The sequence below is a fragment of the Prionailurus viverrinus genome, chromosome C1 (assembly GCF_022837055.1).
Source record: "Prionailurus viverrinus isolate Anna chromosome C1, UM_Priviv_1.0, whole genome shotgun sequence".
NCBI classification, from domain to species: domain Eukaryota; kingdom Metazoa; phylum Chordata; class Mammalia; order Carnivora; family Felidae; genus Prionailurus; species Prionailurus viverrinus.
The window spans coordinates 149,025,666-149,051,371 of record NC_062568.1 but is presented as its reverse complement, the minus strand read 5'-3'; the positions used below and the strand labels follow the sequence as shown (position 1 = coordinate 149,051,371).

Here is a 25,706-nt window from a genome sequence, read left to right as displayed (position 1 = left end):
AACTCACAACCCTGAGATCGAGAGTTGCATGCTCTTCCAACTGAGCCAGCCAGGCCTTCCAGGAAATTATTATTATTTTTTTAGAGAGAGAGAGAGTGCGAGTTGGGGAGAGGGAAGAGAGAATCTTAAGCAAGCTCCATGCTCAGCACAGAGCCTGACATGGGGCTCAAACCCACAACCCTGGGATCATGACCTGAGCCGAAATCAGGAGTCAGAGTCAGACACTCAACCAACTGAGCCATCTAGGCGCCTCTATTTTTTTTTATTTAACAGTTTTAGTTTTTCATTTAATGTTGGTTATAGAGACAAAATGGTCACCATTCTTTGGGGAATTAAAGATAAGGATGGGTTATTAAATATATTGCAAATGCCCTCTATGGGTGGGATAGATTTATCTCAAGTATACATTAGGATGCCTTCAGCTTTTTTTTTTTTTTAATAATTTATTGTCAAATTGGTTTCCATACAACACCCAGTGCTCATCCCAACAGGTGCCCTCCTCAATGCCCATCATCCACTTTCCCCTCTCCCCCACCCCCCATCAACCCTCAGTTTGTTCTCAGTATTTAAGAGTCTTATGGTTTGCCTCCTTCCCTCTCTGTAACTTTTTCCTTCCCCTTCCCCTCCCCCCTGGTCTTCTGTTAAGTTTCTCAGGATCCACATATGAGTGAAAACATATGGTATCTGTCTTTCTCTGCCTGACTTATTTCACTTAGCATAATACCCTCCAGTTCCATCCACATTGCTACAAAAGGCCATATTTCATTCTTTCTCATTGCCAAGTAGTATTCCATTGTATATATCTTTTTTTTTTTTTTTTTTTTTTTTTTTTTTTTTTAAGTAGACCCCGTGCCTAGTGCAGAACTCAACATGGGGCTTGAACTCATGACTTCAAGAGTCAATGCTTAACCAACTGAACCACCCAGGCACCCAGAAATTATTATTTAAAAAACAAAATACTTCTGATTCAGATAACTCTAGTAATTTTTATAAACTTAAAAAAAAAGTTTATATATTTTGAGAGAGAGAGAGAGAGAACATGAGTGCGAACAGGGGAGTGGGATAGAGAGAGAGGGGAGAGAATAAGAGAATACCATGCAGGCTTTGTGCTGTTAGCACAGAGCCCCATGCTGGGCTCAGTCCCATGAACCATGAAATCATGACCTGAGCCAAAATCAAGAGTCAGACACTCAACCAACTGAGCCACCCAGGTGCCCCAATTTTTATAAACCTCTTAAAGCAGTTTCATGCCATCTTACTATTTTGAAGGCATGTATTTTAAATTTAATTTAAATTTTTTTTTAATTTTTTTTTTCAACGTTTATTTTTGGGACAGAGAGAGACAGAGCATGAACGGGGGAGGGGCAGAGAGAGAGGGAGACACAGAATCGGAAACAGGCTCCAGGCTCTGAGCTATCAGCCCAGAGCCTGACGCAGGGCTCGAACTCACAGACCACGAGATCATGACCTGGCTGAAGTCGGACGCTTAACCGACTGCACCACCCAGGCACCCTACTTAAATTTTTTTTAACGTTTATTTATTTTTGAGACAGAGAGAGACAGAGCATGAACAGGGGAGGGGTAGAGAGAGAGGGAGACACAGAATATGAAACAGGCTCCAGGCTCTGAGACGTCAGCACAGAGCCCGACTCGGGGCTCGAACTCACGGACTGCGAAATCATGACCTGAGCCGAAGTCGGACGCTTAACCGACTGAGCCACCCAGGCGCCCCTTAAGTTTTTTTTTTTAATGTTTATTTTTGAGAGAGAGAGAGAGAGAGAGAGAGTGCTGGAGAGGGGCAACAGAGAGAAAGGGGACAAAGGATCTGAAGCAGGCTCCGCATTGAAGGAGAGAGCCCAATGTGGGACTCAAACCCACGAACCATGAGATCATGACTTGAGCCAAAGTTGGATGCTTAACCAATGTGGCAACCAGGTGCCCTCCAATTTTTTTTTTAATTTATTTTTGAGAGAGAGAGAGAGGCAGAGCACGAGCAAGGGATAAGCAGAAAGGGGGAGATACAGATTCTGAAACAGCTTTCAGGCTCTGAGCTGTCAGCACAGAGCTCGACATGGGGCTCAAACTCACAAACCGTGAGATCATGACCTGAGCCAAAGTCAGATGCCCAACCAACTTAGCCACCCAGGTGCCCCCCAATGATTTTATTTTTGAGTAATCTCTATACCCAATGTGGTGCTTAAACTCACAACCCTGAGATCGAGAGTCATATGCTCTGTGGACTGAGCCAGCCAGCTACCACCGTATTTTGAAATTTTCAAAATTTTGTTGTAAATCATTTCTTTTGTAAAGACCATTAAATCAATAAAATGTAGAATAAAATAGAGTGTGTGTATTCTATTATAGTGCTTCCTGAAGGAAAAGTATTGTAAAATAAAGCAATGACACAGTATAAAACTTGAAATCATTGGGAATTCTAATATAACTATAGTGATAAAGTGCTGGGAAATTCTGGCGGTACAGATAGTAAGTAGTCCAGGAAGAATTATGATTGATAAAGCTCTTGTTACCTTTTTAGGTTTGTTTGACATCTTTTACTGGTGTTCTTGAAGCTTACAAATGTTAATGAAACTTTGTTAATAACACTGCATGCTAAGAGAACCAAGAAAGTAATTTCATTAGCTTCAAAGTAAATTGACACTTAAGAGATGTCAAATATCAAATTTTTTTTTTTTTAAGTTTGTTTTAGGGCAGTTGGATGGCTCATTTGGTAGGGTGCGATTCTTGATCTTGGGGTCATGAATTCAAGCCCCACATTGGTCATATTGTTTAAAAAAATAAACTTTGTTTCAAAGACTTAATAAATTAGCACTTTTTTTTTTTTAAGTTTATTTATTTATTTTGAGAGAGAGCACAAGCTGGGGAGGGCAGAGAGAGAGGGAGAGTGAGAATCCCAAGCAGGTTCCATGCTGTCAGCGCAAAGCCTGATTCGGGGCTTGCCCAGATCTCACAAACCATGAGATTATGACCTGAGCCCAAGAGGCAGATGCTTAACTGACTGAACCACCCAGGCGCCCTAGTCACTTTTTGAAGAACATGAAAGCAATCATTAAGTAAAAAAGAAAAATGACATTCAAAACTCTCAACAATCTGACCGTAACTTCGGTCATCTTCCTAAAGTGAGCCTTCCTAAATCCTATGCTTTAACCTGACCAGTCTTTTTGCTGTATCACATACATTTTATGCTCTTTTTGTCTGGGCTTTGTGTTCTTGATCCAAACAGAAAACCTTCCCTGTGCCCCTCTTTCTTTCTAAATTCTATCAATCTTTCAAGACGCTGCTCATAGTTTTCTTTTATAGACATTTTCCATACCCACCATTCCAGCTCAAGAGGAGTATATAATTAACATTTGCATAGTATTTTACTTTTGTAAAGCCCTTCCACATATTTTCTTACTCTTTATGTTAATCTAATGAGATAGATGATGTTTTCCATTTTATGGAATAAGGGAATTGAGTCTCGGAGAAATAGTCATTTTTCGAGAACTTCACATAGATACTAGGTAATGAAGCTAAGAATATTAGAACCACTGCTCTTATTCCAAGTTTCATGATCTTTCCTCATGGCTTAATGGTCCCTTAAGTACTATAACAGTTACATAACACACTTATTTGAAGCTACTAATTGTTTACTCTATTTGTATTAAACTATTAAACTTGATTGTTAGCTGTAGTTTTGAAGGGATATGTACAGATTATACATGGGGAAAGTGAATAAATGGAAAAGGTGAAGAGAGCTGAATACATCTCTTGATAATAGAATCAAAGAGGTCATTAAGAGCTCTTTACCATTCCATTTGCTTCTCTGAAAGCATTATACCTTTTTAAAAGTATACCTAGGGGTGCCTGGGTCATTCAGTCAGTTGAGGTCAGACTTTGGCTCAGGTCATGATCTCACAGTTTGTGAGTTCGAGCCCCATATAGGGCTCTGTGCTGTCAGTACAGAGCCCCCTTTGGATCCTCTGATCCCCTTTCTCTCTCTCTGCCCCTCCCTGACTTGTTCTCTCTCTCTCTCTCTCTCTCAAAAACAAACATTAAAAACAAAAGTATAATGACGAGACTTGATCCTTTTCCTGTACCTACCTTAGTGCCAAATTTTTGGTATAATTCTTAAAACGTAGCTGAACAGAAGTCTTTCCTGACCATCCTGGCTAAAGTAACGTTTCTCCATCAACCCCTGTCTTAGTAACATTGAAAAATTTTCTTTAAAGCACTTCAAACTATCTGAAATTAAAGCACTTCTTTATTAACTTGTTTCTTGGTTTTCTTCTCTCACTAGAATATGAATTGAATGGAAGCAAGGATGTTCTCTATCTAGTTTATAGCACATAGTAAGCACTCAGTAAATATTTGCGAATGAGATACTTTATTTATGGAGAATGTTCACTATAATAACATCCATCTTTTAAAACAAGTTTTAGAGTATTCATCAAATACTATAAAATGTGCACTCAAATGCTATTGACTGCCTAATTCCAAATACAAGTCCAAATTACTGTAATTACCTAAGGAAGGACATTTTATAGTCAAGAAAAAAGTAGGATTTCTAGAACAATTTAAATAGGGTGTAATGTCTTAAAGACATTTGCCTTAAGCTTATTATTCTGTCTTATAGCCTAGATGGAGCAAGAAATGAATGTCTTCAGTATTTTTCTATTTTTTTCCCTAAAGATAAATTTGCATTTGTAGCCATGATAAAATTTTTAGGGATTGTAACTTACGCTCAAAGTCTGAAATCTTTTCACAGAAATGAAAATTTAGCATCTGAGTTCCAAATTTACAATAAAGCAATTTGCTGTAAGAAATAAATGATAATTTCAACAAGAATTCTCAGGTTTAAAGGCATTTTAGGAAAATATAACATGTAAAGGTTAAATATGTATCCAATTACTACATGGTCAGTAGTTTGATTATATGAAATTATTTAGATAGATATCTAAAAGCAGACCAAGTAATAGAACAGACACAGTACTCTTTAAGTGTATGTTAATATTAGAACAATGTCTACTCTAATTTTAAGAATAAATATCATAACTATTTGATTGCTAGCTAGAGAAAAGCTCTTTGAAATCTTATCACTAGTTTTAATATCAGATGTGTATGCATATATGGAAAACAGATGAGAAAGCACATGGAAGTGTTTTGATAAACTATATTGTATACATGTTATTATAGGGAAGACATAGAACAGTTACTGTTTTTGACACTAAGAAACTAAAATTCAGAAAGAAAAGTCTGAAAAGGGAACATGGTAAAGGGCATGACCTTAGAGGATGCCTGAGTCCTGTGGAGGTGACTCTAGTTATTTTCATACTTTATAACAAGTAAAACTTCCTGAATAAAGGAAGATCTCCAAGTGGTAGCAAAATGGTTTGTATAGTTTAAACTAATGAAAACAGTTTATATGGATATGTCATCACATACATTTTAGTGCTTCCCAATGTGTATTATCTAATTCTCACAATAACCTTTGTGACTTAGGAATTCAGAGAAATTAAATGATTTGCCTAAATAACTCACTTATTAAGTGACAGAGCTGAGGTTAGAAAGCATTTAAATTCTTAAGTCTTTATTCTTTAGACATTTGTAGCCCCCCTTATGCTAGTCCACTAACAGAAATTGACGATTCAATTTGGCAACTTCCAAATTAGTATGATTGAGGTATATGAGGCATTGACAGAAACTAAAACTGGAAAGATCTTCTGGCCCTAAAATCAAAGATACATATTTTAAGGGGCACCTGCCTGGCTTAGTCAGTAGAGTATGCTTGACTCTTGATCTCTGGTTTGTGAGTTCAAGCACCATGCTGGGTGTAGAGATGACTTAAAAAAAAAACCAAACATTTTTAAGAATATAAACATTGCACTTTTTTCCATTTTTTAAAAAAATATTTAAGTAGATTTTATTTTTTTAGAGCAGTTTGAGGTTCACAGCAAAATTGAGTGGAAGGTACAGAGATTTCCCATAAACCTCCACATATGCACAATTCCCCCTCCCCCATTATCAACATCTCCCACTAGATGGAATATTTATTTACAACTGGTGAACTTCTAGTGATAAATCACTATTACCCAGAGTTCATAATTTACATTAGGGCTCACTTTTGGTGTTGTATATTCTATGATTTTGGACAAATGTAAAATGACATGTGCCCACCATTTCAGTATCATACAGAGTAGTTTCACTGCCCTAAAAATGCTCTGTACTCTACCTATTTATCCTTCCCTTTGCACTAACTCCTGCCAATCACTGATTTTTTTACTGTGTCCATAGTTTTGCCTTTTCCAGAATGTCATATATAGCCTTTTCAGGCTGGTTTCTTTCATTTAGTAATATGCACTTACGGTTCCTCCAGTGTCTTTTCATGGCTTGGTAGCTCATTTCTTTTTAGTGCTTAACAATATTCCATTGTCTGAATGACCAGTTTATCACATTCACCCACTGGAAGACATCTTGGCTGCTTCCAAGTTTGGGCAATTACAGATAAGGCTTCTATAGACATTCATGTGCAGGTTTTTGGGTAGATCTAGGTTTTGAGTTTCTTTGAGTAAATACCAAGGAGCATGATTGCAGGATTGAATAAGTGTATGTTTTGTTTTTTAAGAAACCGTCAAATTATCTTCTAGAGTGTACTATTATTTTGCAGTACTACCAACAATGAATGAGAATTCCTATTACTCTATTTCTTTGCCAACATTTGGTGTTGCCAGTGTTCTAAATTTTGGCCATTCTTCTAGGTGTGTTGTGATGTCTTTGTTTATTTTCACTTCACTGATGACTTTTGATATGGAGCATCTTTTCATATGCTTATTTGCCATCTGCTAGTCTCCTTTAGTGAGGTTTCTTTTAAGGTTTTTTGGCCCATTTTTCTTTTTTTAAATTTTTTTTATGGAAAATTTTTTTCAATGTTTATTTATTTTTGAGAGACAGAGCATGAGTGGGGAAGGGGCAGAGAGAGAGGGAGACACAGAATCTGAAACAGGCTCCAGGCTCTGAACTGTCAGCACAGAGCCTGACTTGGGGCTCAAAGCCATGAATGTGAGATCATGACCTAAACCGAAGTTGGACGTTTAACCAACTGAGCCACCCAGATGCCCCCTTTCAAAAAAATTTTTTTAATGTTTATTTATTTTGAGAGGGAAGGAGAGAGAGAGAGAGAGAGAGAGAGAGAGAACACAAGCCGCCGGGGAGGAGGAGAGAGAGAGAGGGAGAGAGAGAATCCTAAGTGCTAACAGTGCAGAGCTCCATAGGGGGCTCATATTTACTAACTCTGAGATCATGTCTTGAGCCAAGGTCAAGAGCCAGATGCTTAACTGACTGAGCCACCTAGGCACCCCTGGCCCATTAAAAAAAAAATGTTTATTTATGTATTTTGAGAGAGAAACAGAGAGAGGGAGGGAGGGGCAGAGAGCGCGAGAGAGAATCCCAAGCAGGCTCCATGCTGTCAGTGCAGAGCCCGAGACGGGGCTCAAACTCATGTACCATGAGAACATGACCTGAGCTGAAATCAAGAGTCAGATGCTCAACCGACTGAGCCATCTGGGCACCCCCTCTTTGGCCCATTTTTTTAATTGGGTTGTTTGTTTTCCTGTTGTTGAGATTTAAGAGTTCTTTATATATTTTGGATAATAGTCTTTTATCAGATATGTCTTTTGAAATATTTTCTCCTAGTCTGTGGCTTGTTTTCTCATTTGCTTGACAATGTCTTTCTCAGCAGAAAATTGTAATTTTAATGTAGTCTAGCTTAAAAATTTTCTCTTTCATGAACTGTGCCTTTGGTATTTTATTTAAATCATTGCCAAACCCAAGGTCATCTAGATTTTTTTCATATGTTCTAGTATAGTTTTGCATTTTTACACTTAGGTCTGTGATCCATTTTGAGTTAATTCTTGTAAAAGGTTTAAGGTCTGTGTCTAGATTCATTCCTTTGCAAGTGGATGTCCAGTTGTTCCAGCACTATTGGTTGAAAAGACCATTTTTTTTTCTCCATTGTATTGCCTTTGCTCTTTTGTCAAAGATCAGTTGACTATATTTACACATCTCTATTTCTGGACTCTCTATTCTGTTCTATTGGTCTATTTGCCTGTTCTTTCCCCATACCAGTCTGGATTACTATGTTTGAAATACAGTCAAGGTATTTGAAATTTGCATTTGAAATACAAGTGTATGTATTTGAAATACGATGAATGCTACCTATGTGAAGGTTTAATGATTGTAAATTTTAATGGAGTCAAGATGAATAAGTAACAAGTATTAACTGGAGCATTTGGAAAGAGCCATTTATTCTTAGTTGGACAGCTGTTGTGTGTGTGGATGCATACACTTGTAAATAAAGACATTTTATTATCCCTATGGTGTAGTAATTATTTTGTAGGAAAAAGTCCTTCTAGTTGATATGATGAGATCATTGTTATCACAATAGTACTCAATACTTCCATAGTCCTCATTATGTGCCAGTCACATTTAAGTGCATCACACATTTATCTCATTTAATCCTCACAACAGCCCTATGAAGTAGATATTAATGTTAATCCCATTTGACAGATAAGGAAACTGAGGCATAGTAAAGTTAAGTCCAAGGCTCCACAGCTGGAGTCATGTTGTCAGGACTCTAACCCTGGCAGTCTGTCTCTAAAATCTGTGCTTTTAACCACTACACAAACAATATTCCCTGGTGCCACCCTAGCAAATTTTATAACCACTATTCAACTCTCTTTTTTTAAAAAAAATGCTTATTTCGAGAGAGAGAAGAGAGAGAGTGAGCAGGGAAGGGGTAGAGAGAGAATCCCAAGCAGGCGCTGCACTGTCAGCACAGAGTCTGACACGGGGCTCTATCTCACGACCCTGAGATCACGACCTGAGCCAAAATCAGAAACCCACTGAGCCAACCAGGTGCCCCACCACTATTTAACTATCTAAAGTACTGTGAGGACAAGTGTAAAAGAGCCTCAGTCTGTTTATTCTTGAATAAGAAGTATTAGGGAATGGAAGTCACAACTTACTAAAATTAATCACTTGAGAAATTTCTGAACTAAATGTACCTACCCATTTATGAATGAAATATTGACAGAAAAAGTTTTCAACAGGAGCATTGGTAAAATATTAGAAGTCGTTTGCCTTCAAGTATTTAAGTGATGATCTGAATTTTAATAATAATTTCTTCTGAGACTCTAGAAGGCATGCTGTCTTTCTTTGTACTAATGTATTATAAACTGGGAAATGATTTGTGAATTGGAGAAAAAAAACTTTTTTATTGTATATTAATAAAGCCAAAGTAGAAGGTGAAGATGGCATCAGTTGAATGACTAGTTAGGTACTTTTAGGATTTTTAGTGTGTGATTCGAGTGCTGTCTTTAGCTCTGATATCTAAACATATTTAATATTTGAAACTGATTATACAATCAAAAATAATTTCTGTAAAAATAATTTATCTATAGTTACTATGAAAGCATAATATCCCAAATAAGGAATCTTTGTTAAAGTTATTGAAAAAATATGTATAATGTCATTAGAATTTTTACTGAATTCTGGACCATGTCTCCCTAAAATAGAGTGGCACACTTCCTCCAAATAAATTATTGGGCCCAAAACAATTAAACCATGTTTAAAAAAAAATGGGGCGCCTGGGTGGCGCAGTCGGTTAAGCGTCCGACTTCAGCCAGGTCACGATCTCGCGGTCCGTGAGTTCGAGCCCCGAGTCGGGCTCTGGGCTGATGGCTCAGAGCCTGGAGCCTGTTTCCGATTCTGTGTCTCCCTCTCTCTCTGACCTTCCCCCATTCATGCTCTGTCTCTCTCTGTCCCAAAAATAAATAAATGTTGAAAAAAAAAAAAGTTAAAAAAAAAAAAACTTTGATAAATAAAATAGTAAATACACTTAAGTTTTCTGACTTGGTTGAAAAAATTAAAATCTCTTAAAATACATTATAGCTTTACTTCAGTTAGAGATGAACCACCCCTATTCCAGCATGAGAACTTAATCTTGTAAACTATAAACATTAAGGAGAAGAATCTTTGTAATATTAATTAATTAATTAATTAATTAATTTACTTACTTGTTTATTTTTAAAGTAAGCTCTATACCCAATATGGGGCTTGAACTCATGATCCCAAGATCAAGAGTTACAAGTTTTATCAAATGAGCCAGCCAGGTGCCCCTGTAATTTTCTTTTAATAAACGGAAGAGAACTGTGTTTTCATGGAATAATCACATTAATGTTTGATTAGTAAAAATTTAAAAATACATATGCTAATTTTATATCTTTATTAAAAATATAGTAGCCTTAAAGAAATTTAAGGGAAAAAAGTGTATGTTTTATTAACTCTGGTTCTTGTTACCCAACTTTCTGCCATACACATATATATGTATAAAATCAAATAAGCAAGGATCTATGTAATTTTTAAACAGTATTTCAAATAGACTATTATGTAGTTTTTTGGCTGTGTTTTTATTTTTATTATTTTTTTTTTAATGTTTCTTTATTTTTGAGGGAGACAGAGACAGAATGCGAGTGGGTTAGGGACAGAGAGAGAGGGAGACACAGAATCCAAAGCAGGCTCTAGTCTCTGAGCTGTCAGCACAGAGCCCGATGCGGGGCTCAAACTCACGAGCTGTGAGATCATGACCTGAGCCGAAGTCGGATGCTCAACCTTCTGAGCCACCCAGGTGCCCCTGTTTTTATTTTTACTTTAAAAAATAGTGGGGCGCCTGGGTGGCGCAGTCGGTTGGGTGACCAACTTCGACTCAGGTCGTGATCTCGCGGTCCGTGAGTTCGAGCCCCGCATCAGGCTCTGTGCTGACAGCTCAGAGCCTGGAGCCTGTTTCAGATTCTGTGTCTCCCTCTCTCTCTGACCTTCCCCCATTCATGCTCTGTCTCTCTCTGTCTCTAAAATGAATAAACGTTAATAAATAAATAAATAAATAAATAAATAAATAAATATAAAAAATAGTAAAAGAACCTTGTTCACATCTCAGCTCCATTATCCCTAAAGGCTGCCCCTACTTTTTCCCTTACATACTCTATTTTTGTCATGATCATTATTTACAGGGATGACAATTGGTCACCCACCCTGATTAAAAAAATCATACAAACACCCTCATCTCATAGATGAAATAAAACTTAGATGAAAAAATTTTAATGTAAAGTGATTGTGTAATGGATTTTTAACTCCTAAGTGGTAGAGGAGATAGCTCAGTCTGAAAAAAGTAAATGTAACGAGTAAAATTTCTCTAAAATACTATGCAGTTTAATGACTATATTAATCTATTACCCTATTACATCTAGTGCAATGAGTTTATTGGTATGTTCATAGTTTTTTTTCTGTGAATTATTTTTAAGGACAAATTTCCAGGTTATGGTATTTATAGGGATTTAAAAATTTTTTTTATTTTTTTAATGTTTATTTATTTTTGAGAGGGAGGGAGAGAGAGAGAGAGAGAGAAAGAGAGAGAGAGAGAGAGCATGAAGGGGGGAGGGATGGCAGAGACAGAGGAGACACAGAAGCCGAAGCAGGCTCCAGGGTCTGAGCTGTCAGCACAGAGCCCGACGTGGGGCTCAAACTCTTGAACCATGAGATCATGACCTGAACCAAAGTCAGAAGCTTAACCGACTGAGCCACCCAGGTGCCCCTTAAAATTGTTAATACTTGTTCCCAAATGATTTTTAAAATTATATCTATTATTTATTTTTTTAATGGATAAATGGGTGTTTATTGTTACCAATTTTGAACTGTCCATTTACATCATACATACTTTTTTTGTATTTCTCGCTGTTTTAGTTTCCTAGGGCTGCTAAAACAAATTGTCACAAGGTAAACATCTTAAAACAACAAAAATGTATTCTTACACTTTTCGCAGCTAAACCAAGATGTGGGTAGGGCCACGCTCCTTCCAAGGGTTCTGAGACAGAATCCTAGGAGAGTAGTATAGAGTTATACATTTCAGGAATAACTTTCCTATTATGAGTGTTTCTCATTCTTTAAAAAAAAATGTAGTGGATTTTAGCTCTTAAAAAAAAGGGATGTTTTTCCTCAGTAGCCTGAGTGTGCTGTTTTTTTTCCCCCCTCTGGGCCTACCTAATTTCCTAGGCTCCATGGTGCTTTTTTCTGCTCACTTGACATTGAAGCAATGGAGAAATAGGCTCACCTGGCTATGGGTATGAGTTGGCCTTGACCCCTCAACTGCCCACTGATGCTGCCATATTTATCTTCTTTATTGCAGTATAGTTGAACACACAATATTACATTAGTTTCAAGTGTATAACACAGTGATTCAGCAACTCTTATCGGTTATGCTGTGCTCACCACAAGTGTAGCTACCATCTGTCACCATACAATGCTATCACAATACCATTGACTATATTCCCTATGCTATACCTTTCATCCCTGTGACTTATTCATTCCCGTATATAATATCTTTATCCATTCATCCATGAATGGACACTTAGGTTGCTTTCATGTCTCGGCTATTGTAAATAATGCTGTTGTGAATGTGTGGGTGCATATATCTTTTTGAATTAGTGTTTCTGTTTCCTTGGGGTAAAATACCCAGTAGTGGAATTACTGGATCCTGTGGTATTTCTATTTTTAAATTTTTGAGGAAGCTCCACAGTCTTTTCTACAGTGGTTGCTCCAATGTACATTTCCACTAACTGTGCATGAGGGTTCTCTTTTCTTCACATCCTCACCAACATTTGTTATTTTTTGTCTTTTTGATACTATCCATTCTGACTGGTGTGAGGTAATATCTCACTGTGGTTTTGATTTGCATTTCCCTGATGATCAGTGATGCCAAACATCTTTTCATGTGTCTGTTGGCATTGTTCCCAAATGTTTGAAAGAATTATTTACAGTACTCATTTTACCAAAACCTAGCTAGATTGTTTTATTATTTAAAATCTTCAAATTATAACTGCTTATTTAATAACTTGAAATTTCACAGTTGAGATGAATTCTTGCTTTTCAGGTTTATTGTTACCAATTTTGTTCTTTTTTGTGTGTATGATATTTGAAGAAATATAAAAATCCTTTATCATCCTTCTCTACATGTAGAAAGTCAGATTTGTTTCCATTTGTTAATAGGTAATGCATTTCTCCGAAATGTGAAAGATCTAGTCTCGGGTTCTAAAGTCATTTAATATGCCAAGTCCTGGTAATATTTCTAGCTATCTGAAAATGATTAAATCAGATAAGAATCTATTTTTTCTTTCCTCCCAGCATTACCTACCAGAACAATTCAGGCTTTTCACAGATAGTAATGTCAGTGTTCCTTTGGTAATGAGTATTTTAAAGGAATTCTTTTGGAAATTAATTCTAGAAAAGGTGATTTTTATTATATTTTTACTCCTACTGTAGATGCTGTACTTCTACAGGACTTCAGCTTGCAATTTTTTTTAAGTAGGAGTTTTAAGTTGACTTTGGATATTAGCATTTTCCCCTAAGGTTTTTGGATTTGAATGTTAACCTTTTGACATTGAGTATTCCTTGATGGAACTAAAAAATTTGCTTGAATGGCTGACAAATCTTTGTAATCTGTAAATAAGCTAGAAAGATGCTATTCATTTCTAATACCAAAGTATTTTTAAAGGAGAGAGTTTTGAAAAACAGGAAATCCTAGCTGTCAAAGTAAAAAGATGAATGTTCTGAAAGAATTGCTGAATCATTAATGTAAAACTGCTTGGCATATAGAGTAGGTGTTCCCATATCTTTAAAGGTTAACATGTGATTGTTACCTTTTCACTATACTTTAAACATATATGTACATTTACTTTTCCTTTAAATGTTCTTTGTTTTCTTCCAAGTTTACAGATTTAAGGTATCTATAGGGCTGTGTGCAATTCTTTTGACATTTTCTTATTAATCCATCTTTCCATTATATTAGAAATGGGAACATCTTTGAAAAGATGACAAAACAATAGGAGATAAAAGATGAGTAATATAGACTGAAAATATTTCTCACAAATATACAAAGTATATACAAAAAAGCAGATATCAAAAGGGTATGTAAATGATATTACATAAACTTTGTTAACAAAAAACAAATACAAAACTATAAGTATCATAAATATAAATATAATATAAATATTTATAGGAAAAAATGACTACAAGGAAATATACTTAGCAGGAATTACCTAAAGTGGTATGATAGGGAGGTTTTTATTTTATTCTTTTTTCTTTCTGTGTTTTCCAAAACCTTCAGCAATGAGTATTGATAATTATAATTAGGGAAATGTGTTTTTAAAAGCAAAAATGTTTCTCATATCGCTGCCCTGTAAATAGCATATCCAGATTTCAAGATGATCCAGTTAAGGTCTTATAAGAAACATGAGTATTTACTGTCTGTAACCTGATACTTTTCTTCTATCTTTCCTGCAGCACAAAAATTCTTTAAATAGTGACCCTAAGAGTTGGGCGGAGACAGAGGTGGGGGGAGTGGGATCTCATTCTGTTTTTGCTAAAGTAGCTAAAATCAGATAAGAAGCTTTCACAAATACTTAGTTTGCCAGAACTATTAACTCTTGTATATTACAGAAAACTAGTTAAAACCACTAAGATAATTTTAAGTCCTTGACTGCTTTTGATGTTTATGATATCCTTTTACAATGTGAAATTGGTATGTTGACCTCCTGGCATTTCTGATTGATAGACCCCAGGAATTCTGAAAATGACACAAATTATCTGAAAATGTTAATTTAAACAAACCATATTTTAGCATTGTGTATCTTATATTTGGATAACTTGAAATTGAAATTAAAATACCTAAAATCAGTTCAAGGGTACCTTTAAATTTGTATAATGCCTTTAATTTATTTTAACATAGGATGCCTATTGGCTATAATTATTTTGTTTTTTTTCTCCTACAATAGAGTAAATAAATACGTAGTTATGATATTCTGTGCTGAAATATTGGGTTCTTAATCCACTTAGCTTCTTAAAAAGGAAATAAAAATGGTAGAGCCAGAAGGAAAATGAATAGTTAATCGTGGAGGAGGAGAAAACCTAGCTCTGTACTTTGACTAGAGGCAGCTGGGGAAGTGACGTCCTGTAGCATTTGCTGTTCTAGAAAGTACAGAGACACGTAGTGAAAATGGGAGGATCTAGAAGGAGGCTGTCTCCTGTGTAGTGTATATTTATCTGTAAGTAAGCCTTTGGGGAAGGAATTAAATAGAGACGCTGCTTGCTTGCTGCCTTAAGACAGCGAAGCTGAATTGCTGATTTGCTTTAACTTTTAAAATACCCAGCTTGGTTTATTTTTCTTGGAATCGTTGTATTGCTAAGACTGGGGACGCTGTTTTCTTTCACAAAGGGAAATCTAAGTTCATTTCAAGGCATTCGAAATGGGGAAAGACTATTATTACATTTTGGGAATTGAAAAAGGAGCTTCAGATGAAGATATTAAAAAAGCTTACCGAAAACAAGCACTCAAATTTCATCCGGACAAGAACAAATCTCCTCAAGCAGAGGAAAAATTTAAAGAGGTCGCAGAAGCTTATGAAGTATTGAGTGATCCTAAAAAGAGAGAAATATATGATCAGTTTGGGGAGGAAGGTAAGTATTCTGTGTATATCTTTAAGTCTCTCCAGCTCTGTCTCTCTTTCTCCCCCGCTTTCAGCTTTCTGGTCATAATTAAATTATCAGGCATCAAAGTAGAAAGACAAATAGATAAAAGCAAGATTTCATCTTTGATCATATGAGTAAATATTATTACATAGCTGTGAATGAAATGTATTTGCTTGCCCTTTTTTTGGCATTTTGTAATATATATATTCTACCAGTAGATTTATGTTAACATTGTATATTTGAAAAGAAACCTTAAATTCCCTTGCCCATTAATGAATTGTGTCAAAGTCTTATGCAACCTGTTTTGTTTTCTAATGAATTTTCTGCCAGAACCAATAAAGATCCTTCAGTCATTTAAAATTTTAACATTGGCAGTTCACATTCTGGGTAGTTTATATTTTATTTGCAAAAACGAGAGAAGTTTTTTGCCTTTCTGATAGCAATTTAGTTTAGATGGAACAAGACAGAATCGTCTCCCTGAGAAGCAGAAGGCCCAGGCATTCAGCTGTAGTTGTTTTTGGCATTCCGCCTGGAGAGGAAAGAATTTTCCTGATGTCATAAAATACCAGAACAAGTTTTTAGCTTAATTGTAAACAGTAAGTGTGTGCCAAGAAACTGAGATCTCAGAAATACAATTTTTGACCTAAAATGGCCACCTAGTTAGAACAATTATTGATTTACTTTTAGGTAACATTATTTCTTTTGAAATTTTACTATCTAGGTATTGAGGAAAGCGTGACAACTTCCCTTTCCTCTCCCTGCCATACTTTTGTTTCTTGCACTGTGAGATCAGAAACTAGTTGAATACAGTAAACAGGGGTTATTTAAGATTATCCTTTTATCATTCTGGATTTTAAATTAAATTTGTCCATCATCTCCATATAAATGTAGCTATGAAGACTATTTTAAATTGCTAATTAACAGCAACAACAAAAACACTTTAATTCCTATAGGTTCTGGGATTTTTAACATTTTAAATCAGGACCAAGTTATTTCATTATTTTTTTTCCTCCCAAAATGTTCTCTTTTAAATCATTGTAGTTATGAAAACTTTTTTGTTATTTCTTCGTCTCCTTTATTGCATTTAACGTAAAATTTTCCTAATTAGAAATATACCCTAAAATACAGTGAAGCACTAACTCATTAAAAAAAAAAAATTTATATAAGCAGCGTGATTGTGTAGAAACTTTTTTCTTTTTGTTTTGTTTTGTTTTTCTTTTTGATCTGAGTTGCCTTAAATTGCAGTTTCTATTGTTGGTGATGAGGACCTGCAGTGTCAGGCTCTTACAAGATAAATATTGAAAAAGGCAAATAATGGCCAGTTCAATTCTGCTTATTCCTTATGGCCATATTAATCAAAATACGATTTGGTTCATCTCAAAAGCTAAGCAGGATTGTGAGATACTTATAATATACTCTTTCTGAAGAAGTTATTTGTGATTTTGTAAAGGGATTCACAAACATGAAGCAACACCATACATTCCCAAGAAAAAGCAGATATCCACTGCTTAACCCACATCTCCCTGATGGCTCAAGTTTGTTTATGACGAAGCCATAGAATTCAGTGTATACTAAGGATATTTATCTCCAGAATTTTCAAGTCATCCAATGAGACATTTTTCTTGGCTTAATATTACCTCTTAATAGTGTTTCTCTTCAGTAGTATTTCTCTAGTTTGATTTTTACTGCTCATCATCACAGTGAGTGAATTTTTAAAGAACAAAAGCAGTATCATCTCTGTACCCTGAATCTTTTTTTGTTCTTGATTCAGATAATTGCCATAAACAATAAAGGTAATAGAGAGGGGAGAATAAATTTTTTAAAGCATTGAAATATATTCAGAAATATCATTCTCTAGTTAGGAGTTATTTGAAAATACAGTTAAACGAAAGTTATTTGATTATTTTTTCAAAAGTATTCTTCCTTTACAGAAAAGCATTATATTTATTTGCTCTTTATTCAGAATAGCACATTTATTCTTTGAAAAAATCCCTTGTAGGTATACTGTTTAAATGTGGGAAAACATTTTTTATCTTTGCCTTTCATTGGTCAGTTTGTCGCTGCAGGCCTGGTTCCATAGCTCTATGTGTTTCTCCAGTAGTAACAAAACACTGAATGTTAGGACTCTGGAACTGTTAGTAATTTATATGATATACTTGTTTCCCCCAGTTATTACACTCGCTGTCAAGGCCTAGGACAGTGGGAACAAGAACCATGAACTGAGAAGTATATGAGTTGAACATGCTAAATTTATATATTTAGAGACTAAGAGAACCAGTGATCCAGTTTATTCATGTTTTGAAAATCTCTAATATCCACAGTTTTAAATGCTGGGTTTTAAAATTTTTGGACAAAACTAAAGATGTTTTAAATTTACCGTATGACCCAGCAGTTCTGCTCTTAGGAATCTGTAAAAGAGAAATGAAAACATAGGTCCACAAAAAAGATATGTACATGAATGTTCATAGCAGCATTAGTTGTAATGGCCCCAAACTGGGAACAATTTAAAAGTACTGTCATTAACTGGATGGATAAACAAAATGTGATATATATGTATGTGTGTACATACACACAGACACACTGGTATACTACTTAGCATTAAAAAGATTGATTTAATGAAACATGCTATAACATGGATGAACCTCAAAAACTATGCTAGATAAAAGAAGTCAGATGTCAGAGGCTACATATGCTATGATTCCATTTATTGAAATGCACGGAAGAGGCACATTTACAGAGAAAGTAAGTGTATCAATGGGTTGCCTAGTGCTAGAAGTGGGAGCAGGGATCAGCTACAAATAGAAAGTAGAGAACTGGTTAGGTTGATGGAAATAATCTATACCTGGATTGTGATGATGGCTGCACAACTCTACAACTTTACTAAAATCACTGATTTATATATTTGCAATGGGTTAATTTTATAGTATGTAATAAATAAAGCTATTTTTAAAAATAGAGAAATGTTCTCCATAGTTGAATCATTTTAAAAACGAAAAACACCCACAACTACAGAAATTTAAAATTGGATTTTGAATCTGTATCTCCTAGAAGGTTTTAGGTTTGTGGTTCAATGGATTTCAACAGAAGTTTGTATTAAAATGCTTTAAAAAAAAAAAAAAAAGACTTTCAGTAATGCCTCCTTACAGCATCCTAGATCTGTAACCCTAGATCCTAGATTTCTTTTCCTTTATGCCTTTTTTTGGTATGTAGTTTATTGAGTCACTTTCTTTAACTACTGAAAGGTAGTATTTATAATGATTAAACTTGTGTTTAGTATATTAATCTTTATACTCACTTGTTCCTTTATGTAATCAACTGAATCTCTTTATTTGCTATGTATTTTTAAAAATAAGTTGAATTTTTGAGTCAAGACTACTTAAAGGATCTCATTATTCTAGTAACTTTGTAAGTCTTGCTATGAATCTAGATTTTTACATATCAAATCTCCTTAAAGTAAGAGTTGTTAAAGTCCTGTAATTTTTTTCTTTGAAATCCTAATTCTTCTCCAGTGCTGCTTCTTTTGACAAACTTTCAACTAACTAGTGGAAATTATTGTTATGGAGAGTATACCAAACACATATTTGTTTTTGGATTGCAATTGGTTGGTTTGTTTTTAAATAATAGCAGTCTTGCTACACAGCATGGGCAAATGTTGAATCCAGAGTATATTCCTTATCATGAAAAGTGATGATGGTGTCTAGAAAATATTTTGGAGAACAGAGGGAATCCAGTTGAATATTAAAATTTTCCATGAGCACTCAAAATGTATGTAATAAAGAGTTGACTGTATAGTTGATAACATGCCTGTTATAATTCAGGTGCTAGGCAATCGAGTGATACTTACATAATAATTCATGTTATATTGTTATGAATATCGGTATGATTTTCTCAGTCATTGTAGTAGCCTTGTACTTAATCTGAGCGATGTATGTACTTGACTGTTTAGTGTCAAGGAAAACCTCAAAGCTCCATTGTCAGCTTTGATAAATGTCACTTCAGACTGTGTGAATCTTCTCAGGGCCTCTGTAATCCTGACTGAGTTACCATTTTTGGCAGAGAAGAGATGAGGTTTTAAGGAAAAGCCAAACCCATAGTGTAATAACTTAAAATGTTGTTCTTTCTTTTCATGAATTTATTATGAGTCCAAAGTATTTACATTTTGCCTTGTAGAGAGTAGATTGGGCAAGCTAATGTACTCAACTCGTTCTTAAACTATTACACTCTATTATATTTGTGGGATAAAAGATGAAATGATTGAAGTAATTTAAGCATTGGTTCAGTCACATTGGTCATGACCTTGAGCTATATACATAACTTGTCATTTATAAAACTCTGTCACTATCTTTTTTTAACATTTGGAGTTAAAACTGTACCACTAAAAATTATAAAAAGAAGTTTTGTGTGAGCTGCATGTTAAAACTCCTTGTCCTGCTTATACTTGTCATTCTCTTTCTGAAAGGAACATCCTAACTGCTATTTGGATGTATCATTCAATACATATTTTAACAGTTTTTCAGATTATTAAATTTTTCTTAGTCTCTCCAGATTTTTATTCATGGATGAAGGTAAAAATTTAAACATCAGTTGAGACTGTTGTATGAAAAAGAATATATATATATATATGTTTGTTTTGAAATTTAAATTTTTATTCCAGTTAACATACACTGTTATATTAGATTTGGGTGTGCAATACAGTGATTCAATACTTCCATACTATATGTAAACTTTTTAATGGAAGAAGCCAAATAGAATAAAACATGCAAAACTAAATCTCTTTGAAAGCATGCTTAGTGATTCCAGTATAATTTTTTATTATTAAATCTCTCATGTATGTGTATGTGTGATTATACTTTATATAGCTTTTGCCTCTTCTCTATCCCGACATTCAAGATCCCTTTCAAAGTTTAAACACACTTTAAGAATTAGTTTATTCTCTAGTCAATAAACATGAGCGCCATCATTTTCAGCCCTGTATATGTGAGCAATGCAAAAATGAATAGAATGTATTTCCTGCCCTCAAAATACTCACTGTTTGAAGATATTGGAATCTCTTAATCTCTTGAATTTATCACAGTTTAAAATTTTTAGATTCTATTCCTCCTTGTTTCCTTGGTCAGGAATGCCAGTAAGGCTCATTCAGAAACTTTGCTACTACTATAATGATATAAATCCTTGTCAGTATTGATCCTTTAAAAGACCACTATACTAATGTTTGATGGGTCTTTAACAGAAACTGTCTTTAGTATATAGCAGAAAATGCAGCCTCAAAAGCATAATTGTTTGTGAACTACATATTACTTAGTTGAATCTTAAAGAACAGGGTCAAAAGGTCACTATCTCAGAGTCTGAAGCAAGTTGTGCACAACAGACAGAAATAACCAATCCAAGACTCTTGATGTTAGTCTTCTTTCTACATAGTGTTGAAATTAATGCTATCACACAATATGCCTAAACAATTTTGTTAGCTAGAATAGGGTAACAGTTTAAAGAATCATTTTTCATAATGTGTCCTAATAAAATTTTTTCCCCTTTCTGCCACAGGAAGAGTTCTATTTTAATTCTTAAAGTAAAAGATGATCTAAAATGAAGCTAGTTAGTATGAATATGGTCTTTTATATTATTGATTATGCTCTATAATGATACTTAAAGATTTAAGTTATGCATTTTGCATCTATTACCAAAGACCTTTCAATTGTCGTCTTTTGAAAACTTACATACGTCAGGTTATCAAACCAGTGGTTTATGAAACAAGAGGTTCCTGACTTTATTTTCTTATTTATGTATAGAACAAAGATTCAGGAATAAATTATCACTAAAGATGGGGATGTGGAGGAAGAATTTGAAAGCTAAACATTTAACTTAGGATGGAATGATCAAAAGTTAGGTCACTGTTCTGTATTTAGTTACAATGGCATTTCTGGCCAATCTTAATAAATTATAACCTAAGGTGGCCAAAATCTTATTAGGGATACAACTTTGAAAGTTTAACTTTCGAGAGTTGCAAGCTTTTTTCTAATCACGTTTATTTGTTCATTTAGGGTTGAAAGGAGGAGCAGGAGGTACTGATGGACAAGGAGGTACCTTCCGGTACACCTTTCACGGTGACCCTCATGCCACATTTGCAGCATTCTTTGGAGGTTCCAATCCCTTTGAAATTTTCTTTGGAAGACGGATGCCTGGTGGTAGAGATTCTGATGAAATGGAAGTAGATGGAGATCCTTTTACTGCCTTTGGATTCAGCATGAATGGATATCCGAGAGACAGGAATTCTGTGGGACCATCCCGCATTAAACAAGATCCTCCAGTTATTCATGAACTTAGAGTATCACTTGAAGAAATATATAGTGGTTGTACCAAACGGATGAAGATTTCTCGAAAAAGGTTAAATCCTGATGGAAGGAGTTATAGATCTGAGGACAAAATTCTCACCATCGAGATTAAGAAAGGGTGGAAAGAAGGCACCAAAATTACTTTTCCAAGGGAAGGAGATGAAACGCCAACTAGTATTCCAGCAGACATTGTTTTTATCATTAAAGATAAAGATCACCCAAAATTCAAAAGGGATGGATCAAATATAATTTACACTGCTAAAATTACTTTACGAGAGGTAAGTTAGTAGCACCAGGGATTCTGAAACCAGACAGAATTATGCATCTGATCTTAGGGAATTTATCTAAACAATAGCTAATATTTATTAAATGTTTAGTATGTTATTTAAATTCTCATAAGAACCCCCAGAGGTAGTACTATAATACCTCTTTTTTTTTTTTTTAATGTTTGTTTATTTGAGAGAGGGAAAGAGAGAGAGAGAGCGCGCGCGCCCGCGCGAGCGCGTGTGAGTGGGGGAGGGGCAGAGAGAGAGGGGAACAGAAGATCTGAAGTGGGCTCTGTGCTGACAGCAGAGAGCCCAATGCAGGGCTCAAACCCACAAACCATGAGATCATGCCCTGAGCCAAAGTCAGATGCTCAACCGACAGCCACCCAGGCACGCCTATAATGCCTCTCTCATGGGTAGGATTATATTTTCTAAGTTTAGTTACCTGTACTAGCAATTTAAATGCCAACTTTAAGTGCTAACTGGGTTACATACTATGAAACCTAATATTGGGTTAACTCTACTCAGTTTTTATAGATATGGTTTATGAGATATACATTGGAATTTTATCACCTTAGTCCATGTATAAGGTTTTCCCCAAAATTGTTAATTTGGAGTAATACTTATATAACAAAAAGATACTAATTTAAAATAATTGTTAAAGATACTGCTTTATAAGTTCTTATTTGTTCTGTTTTTAGATACTGTTTTTCAAATTGCATTATAATCCTGCATATATGGCCATGTCACTTCCCTACTTAAAATTCTTAAATAATTCCACATAGCATCTACCATAAAGTCCAAACTTTTTAGCTTAAAATGAAAGGTCATTTTAGGGGTGCCTGGGTGTCTCAGTCTGTTAAGCGTCTGACATCATTTCAGCTTAGGTCATGATCTAATGGTTTGTGAGTTTAAGCTAACAGCATGGAGCCTGCTTGGGATTTTGTCTCCCTCTGTTTCTACCCATAAATGTATATACATTTCCCTAAATTTGCTCTATTATTATCTTATATACATCTATGTCATTGTCTGAGCTCTAGTCTATGGAACACTGTTGTTCCTCGCTCTGCTTCAATACTTGCTAACGGTCCAAAGCTTAGCTCATTCTGTACTGTCAGAAGATAAGGGGGTATGATGGGTGCCCTTTGTCTCACAAAAGACTTCTGCACCTCTGTGCCAATGTTATATATACTGTATTGTTATTACTGGTTTGCTTCTGAGTTCCTTGTGCATTCCCTGAGGTGGGGTCCCTGTTCATGGTCCCTTAGCTCAGCATCTAGCAGGAATGTGTGGCATATAGTACGCACTCAGTAAACATTTGTTGACTAAACCAATAAATGTATTTCTTATCCTAATATTTTTCCTTCCAGAGAAGTAGGTACTTACTCTTATTCTATTCTTTTCCTAAATTTCTCCCTCTTTTCTTGTCCATTTCCATCCCTGCATTTTGAATGTTGTAATGGCAGCCTCAAACATTCCATTTCGTTTCAGGGCATAGTAGAAGATATCCTTTACTTCTCTTTCCTTTTCCTTCCTTCCCCTTCTCCTTTCCTTCTTTTATAATATGTCTGATCATGCATGTTCTAAAGAGATTTGTTAACAGGGAAAAAGTCTTACAATTATTGATATTCTTTTAGAGGTTAATGTTTTACCTTAGTGGTTTCATTCTTCATACTTGGTTATATTTTTGTTGAGTTTTTTAAGTTTTGGAGTTTGTTCATTTTATTTGGTCTATTTTAGGCATTGTGTGGCTGCTCAATTAACGTGCCAACAATGGATGGAAGAACCATACCTATGTCAATAAATGATATTGTGAAACCTGGAATGAGGAGAAGAATTATTGGATATGGGCTGCCATTTCCAAAAAATCCTGACCAGCGTGGTGACCTTCTAATAGAATTTGAGGTGTCCTTCCCAGATACTATATCCTCATCATCCAAAGAAGTACTTAGGAAACATCTTCCTGCCTCATAGAATGAAAAACTTTGTTACCCATATTTTGATAAGGCACTGAAAATATAAAAGGACTGGCAGTTTACTGATGTAGATGTGAATTCTGTATAAAGATGTGTAAATTATTTTGAGGATTCATTAAATTGCATGAATAGAGACGGGTCAAATAAATAGGCAAAAGGGATTTTTACAGTTAGAGATGAAGAGAAAACCTATTCACTGTATTTTATTTCATTTCTCCCAAATCAGAAATTTTTAGTATTTTGCTTCATGTAAAATTTGTTTTTGTGGAGTTAGTGGATATATTTCTAATAAAGTACTAGCCTATCCTAAAGTACTTTATTTCTCTTATCTTTACATTATCAGTATGATAGGTTCTCATTTATAATGGAAATTTAAATTCTTAACTAAACTACACATGTGATATGTATTTCTAGAAAATTAAAGCCCAAGTCATTTGGAAATGTGGTTGACTAGATTTAAATCTCCATCTGAAATGCTGCTATAGGGCTGGTACCCGTAAAAGAATATACTAATGCATATGTTTCACCATTTTGATTTTTAAAGTATGCTGTAGCATTTCTTAATAACATAGTTGTAATGTTCTTAAGGCAGACATTTTCATCATAAAAAGGAAATTAATGGCAATATATCTCCTGTGGAAATCCCAATTGCCTGAATTACTGATATTTTAGAAATAGGCTGTTTTTAAAATGCCATATGTAATTTTATGCAAGTTGACTATATATCTTGGACTTAATAAATTATAGGCACATTTTATTGTCCACTAGTTTAAAATAATTTGTTTAATAATAAATGTGTTTTTAGAGGAAATATTGTTACTTGGAATTAATTTTCCAATTATACAGTCTTCTATAACTTACTGATAATATGCTATATGTACCTTATGCAATTTCCCTAAAAAGAATAAAGTACCACTATGGTGTTAAACCAAAATATGGGGAAAATAAACACTAACTGCTGCTTATGAATGATGTTGCTACTACTTGTTATGCATATAAATATTTTACTTTTTCATATACATAGATTGCATTTCTTAGGTGTTTTAATTTTTAAAATATATTTATATTTTAAAAATTGTTTTCTTTTTCTTTTAACTAGAGTAAGAGTGATGTCTTGAAACAAAGTTTTTGGTTCAAAAGTAGTTTTCAGGATGATTGATATATGTACAAGCTATACTGGATCCTATCACTCTTTAGCAGACTAAGAGTCTTTTAGAAAGCCAATAAATAGGTTGTAATTAACACATGCTTTTTACAGCCTTACTGCAATATAATTGACATGCCATAAGCTTACCTTTTTAAAAGTATATAGTTAAGTGGTTACATAACCACTGAGTCCAGAACTTTTCATCACCTGAAAAAGAAATTCCATATCCATTAGCACTCACTTCCTATTCTTCAGTGTCTGGCAAACACAAATCTACTTTCTGTCTCTATGGATTAGAGATGTGTATTCTGGACATCTAGTATAAATGGGATCAAAGAATATGTGGCTTTTTTTCACGTAGCTTCTTTCACTTAGCATGACGTATTCAAGGTACATCCATGTTACATCATGTATC

At 34.8% G+C, this 25,706-nt stretch overlaps 1 protein-coding gene across 5 annotated transcripts in view; it reads left to right on the top strand.

Moving 5' to 3' along the window:
* DNAJB4 (DnaJ heat shock protein family (Hsp40) member B4) overlaps positions 1-25,163 on the top strand; it is a 49,444-nt gene extending 24,281 nt beyond the window's left edge. For 3 of the 5 annotated variants that reach the window (XM_047869735.1, XM_047869738.1, XM_047869736.1), the window contains exons 2-4: positions 15,320-15,561; positions 21,612-22,180; positions 23,909-25,163. In XM_047869735.1, the coding sequence (XP_047725691.1) occupies positions 15,351-15,561; positions 21,612-22,180; positions 23,909-24,142 (1,014 nt within the window). In that variant the 5' untranslated portion in view covers positions 15,320-15,350 and the 3' untranslated portion in view covers positions 24,143-25,163. Of the gene's footprint in view, positions 1-12,552; positions 15,562-21,611; positions 22,181-23,908 lie in introns of those variants that run through there. The other 2 variants (XM_047869734.1, XM_047869739.1) reach the window with 2 other exon arrangements.
* Positions 25,164-25,706: the final 543 nt, after the last annotated feature.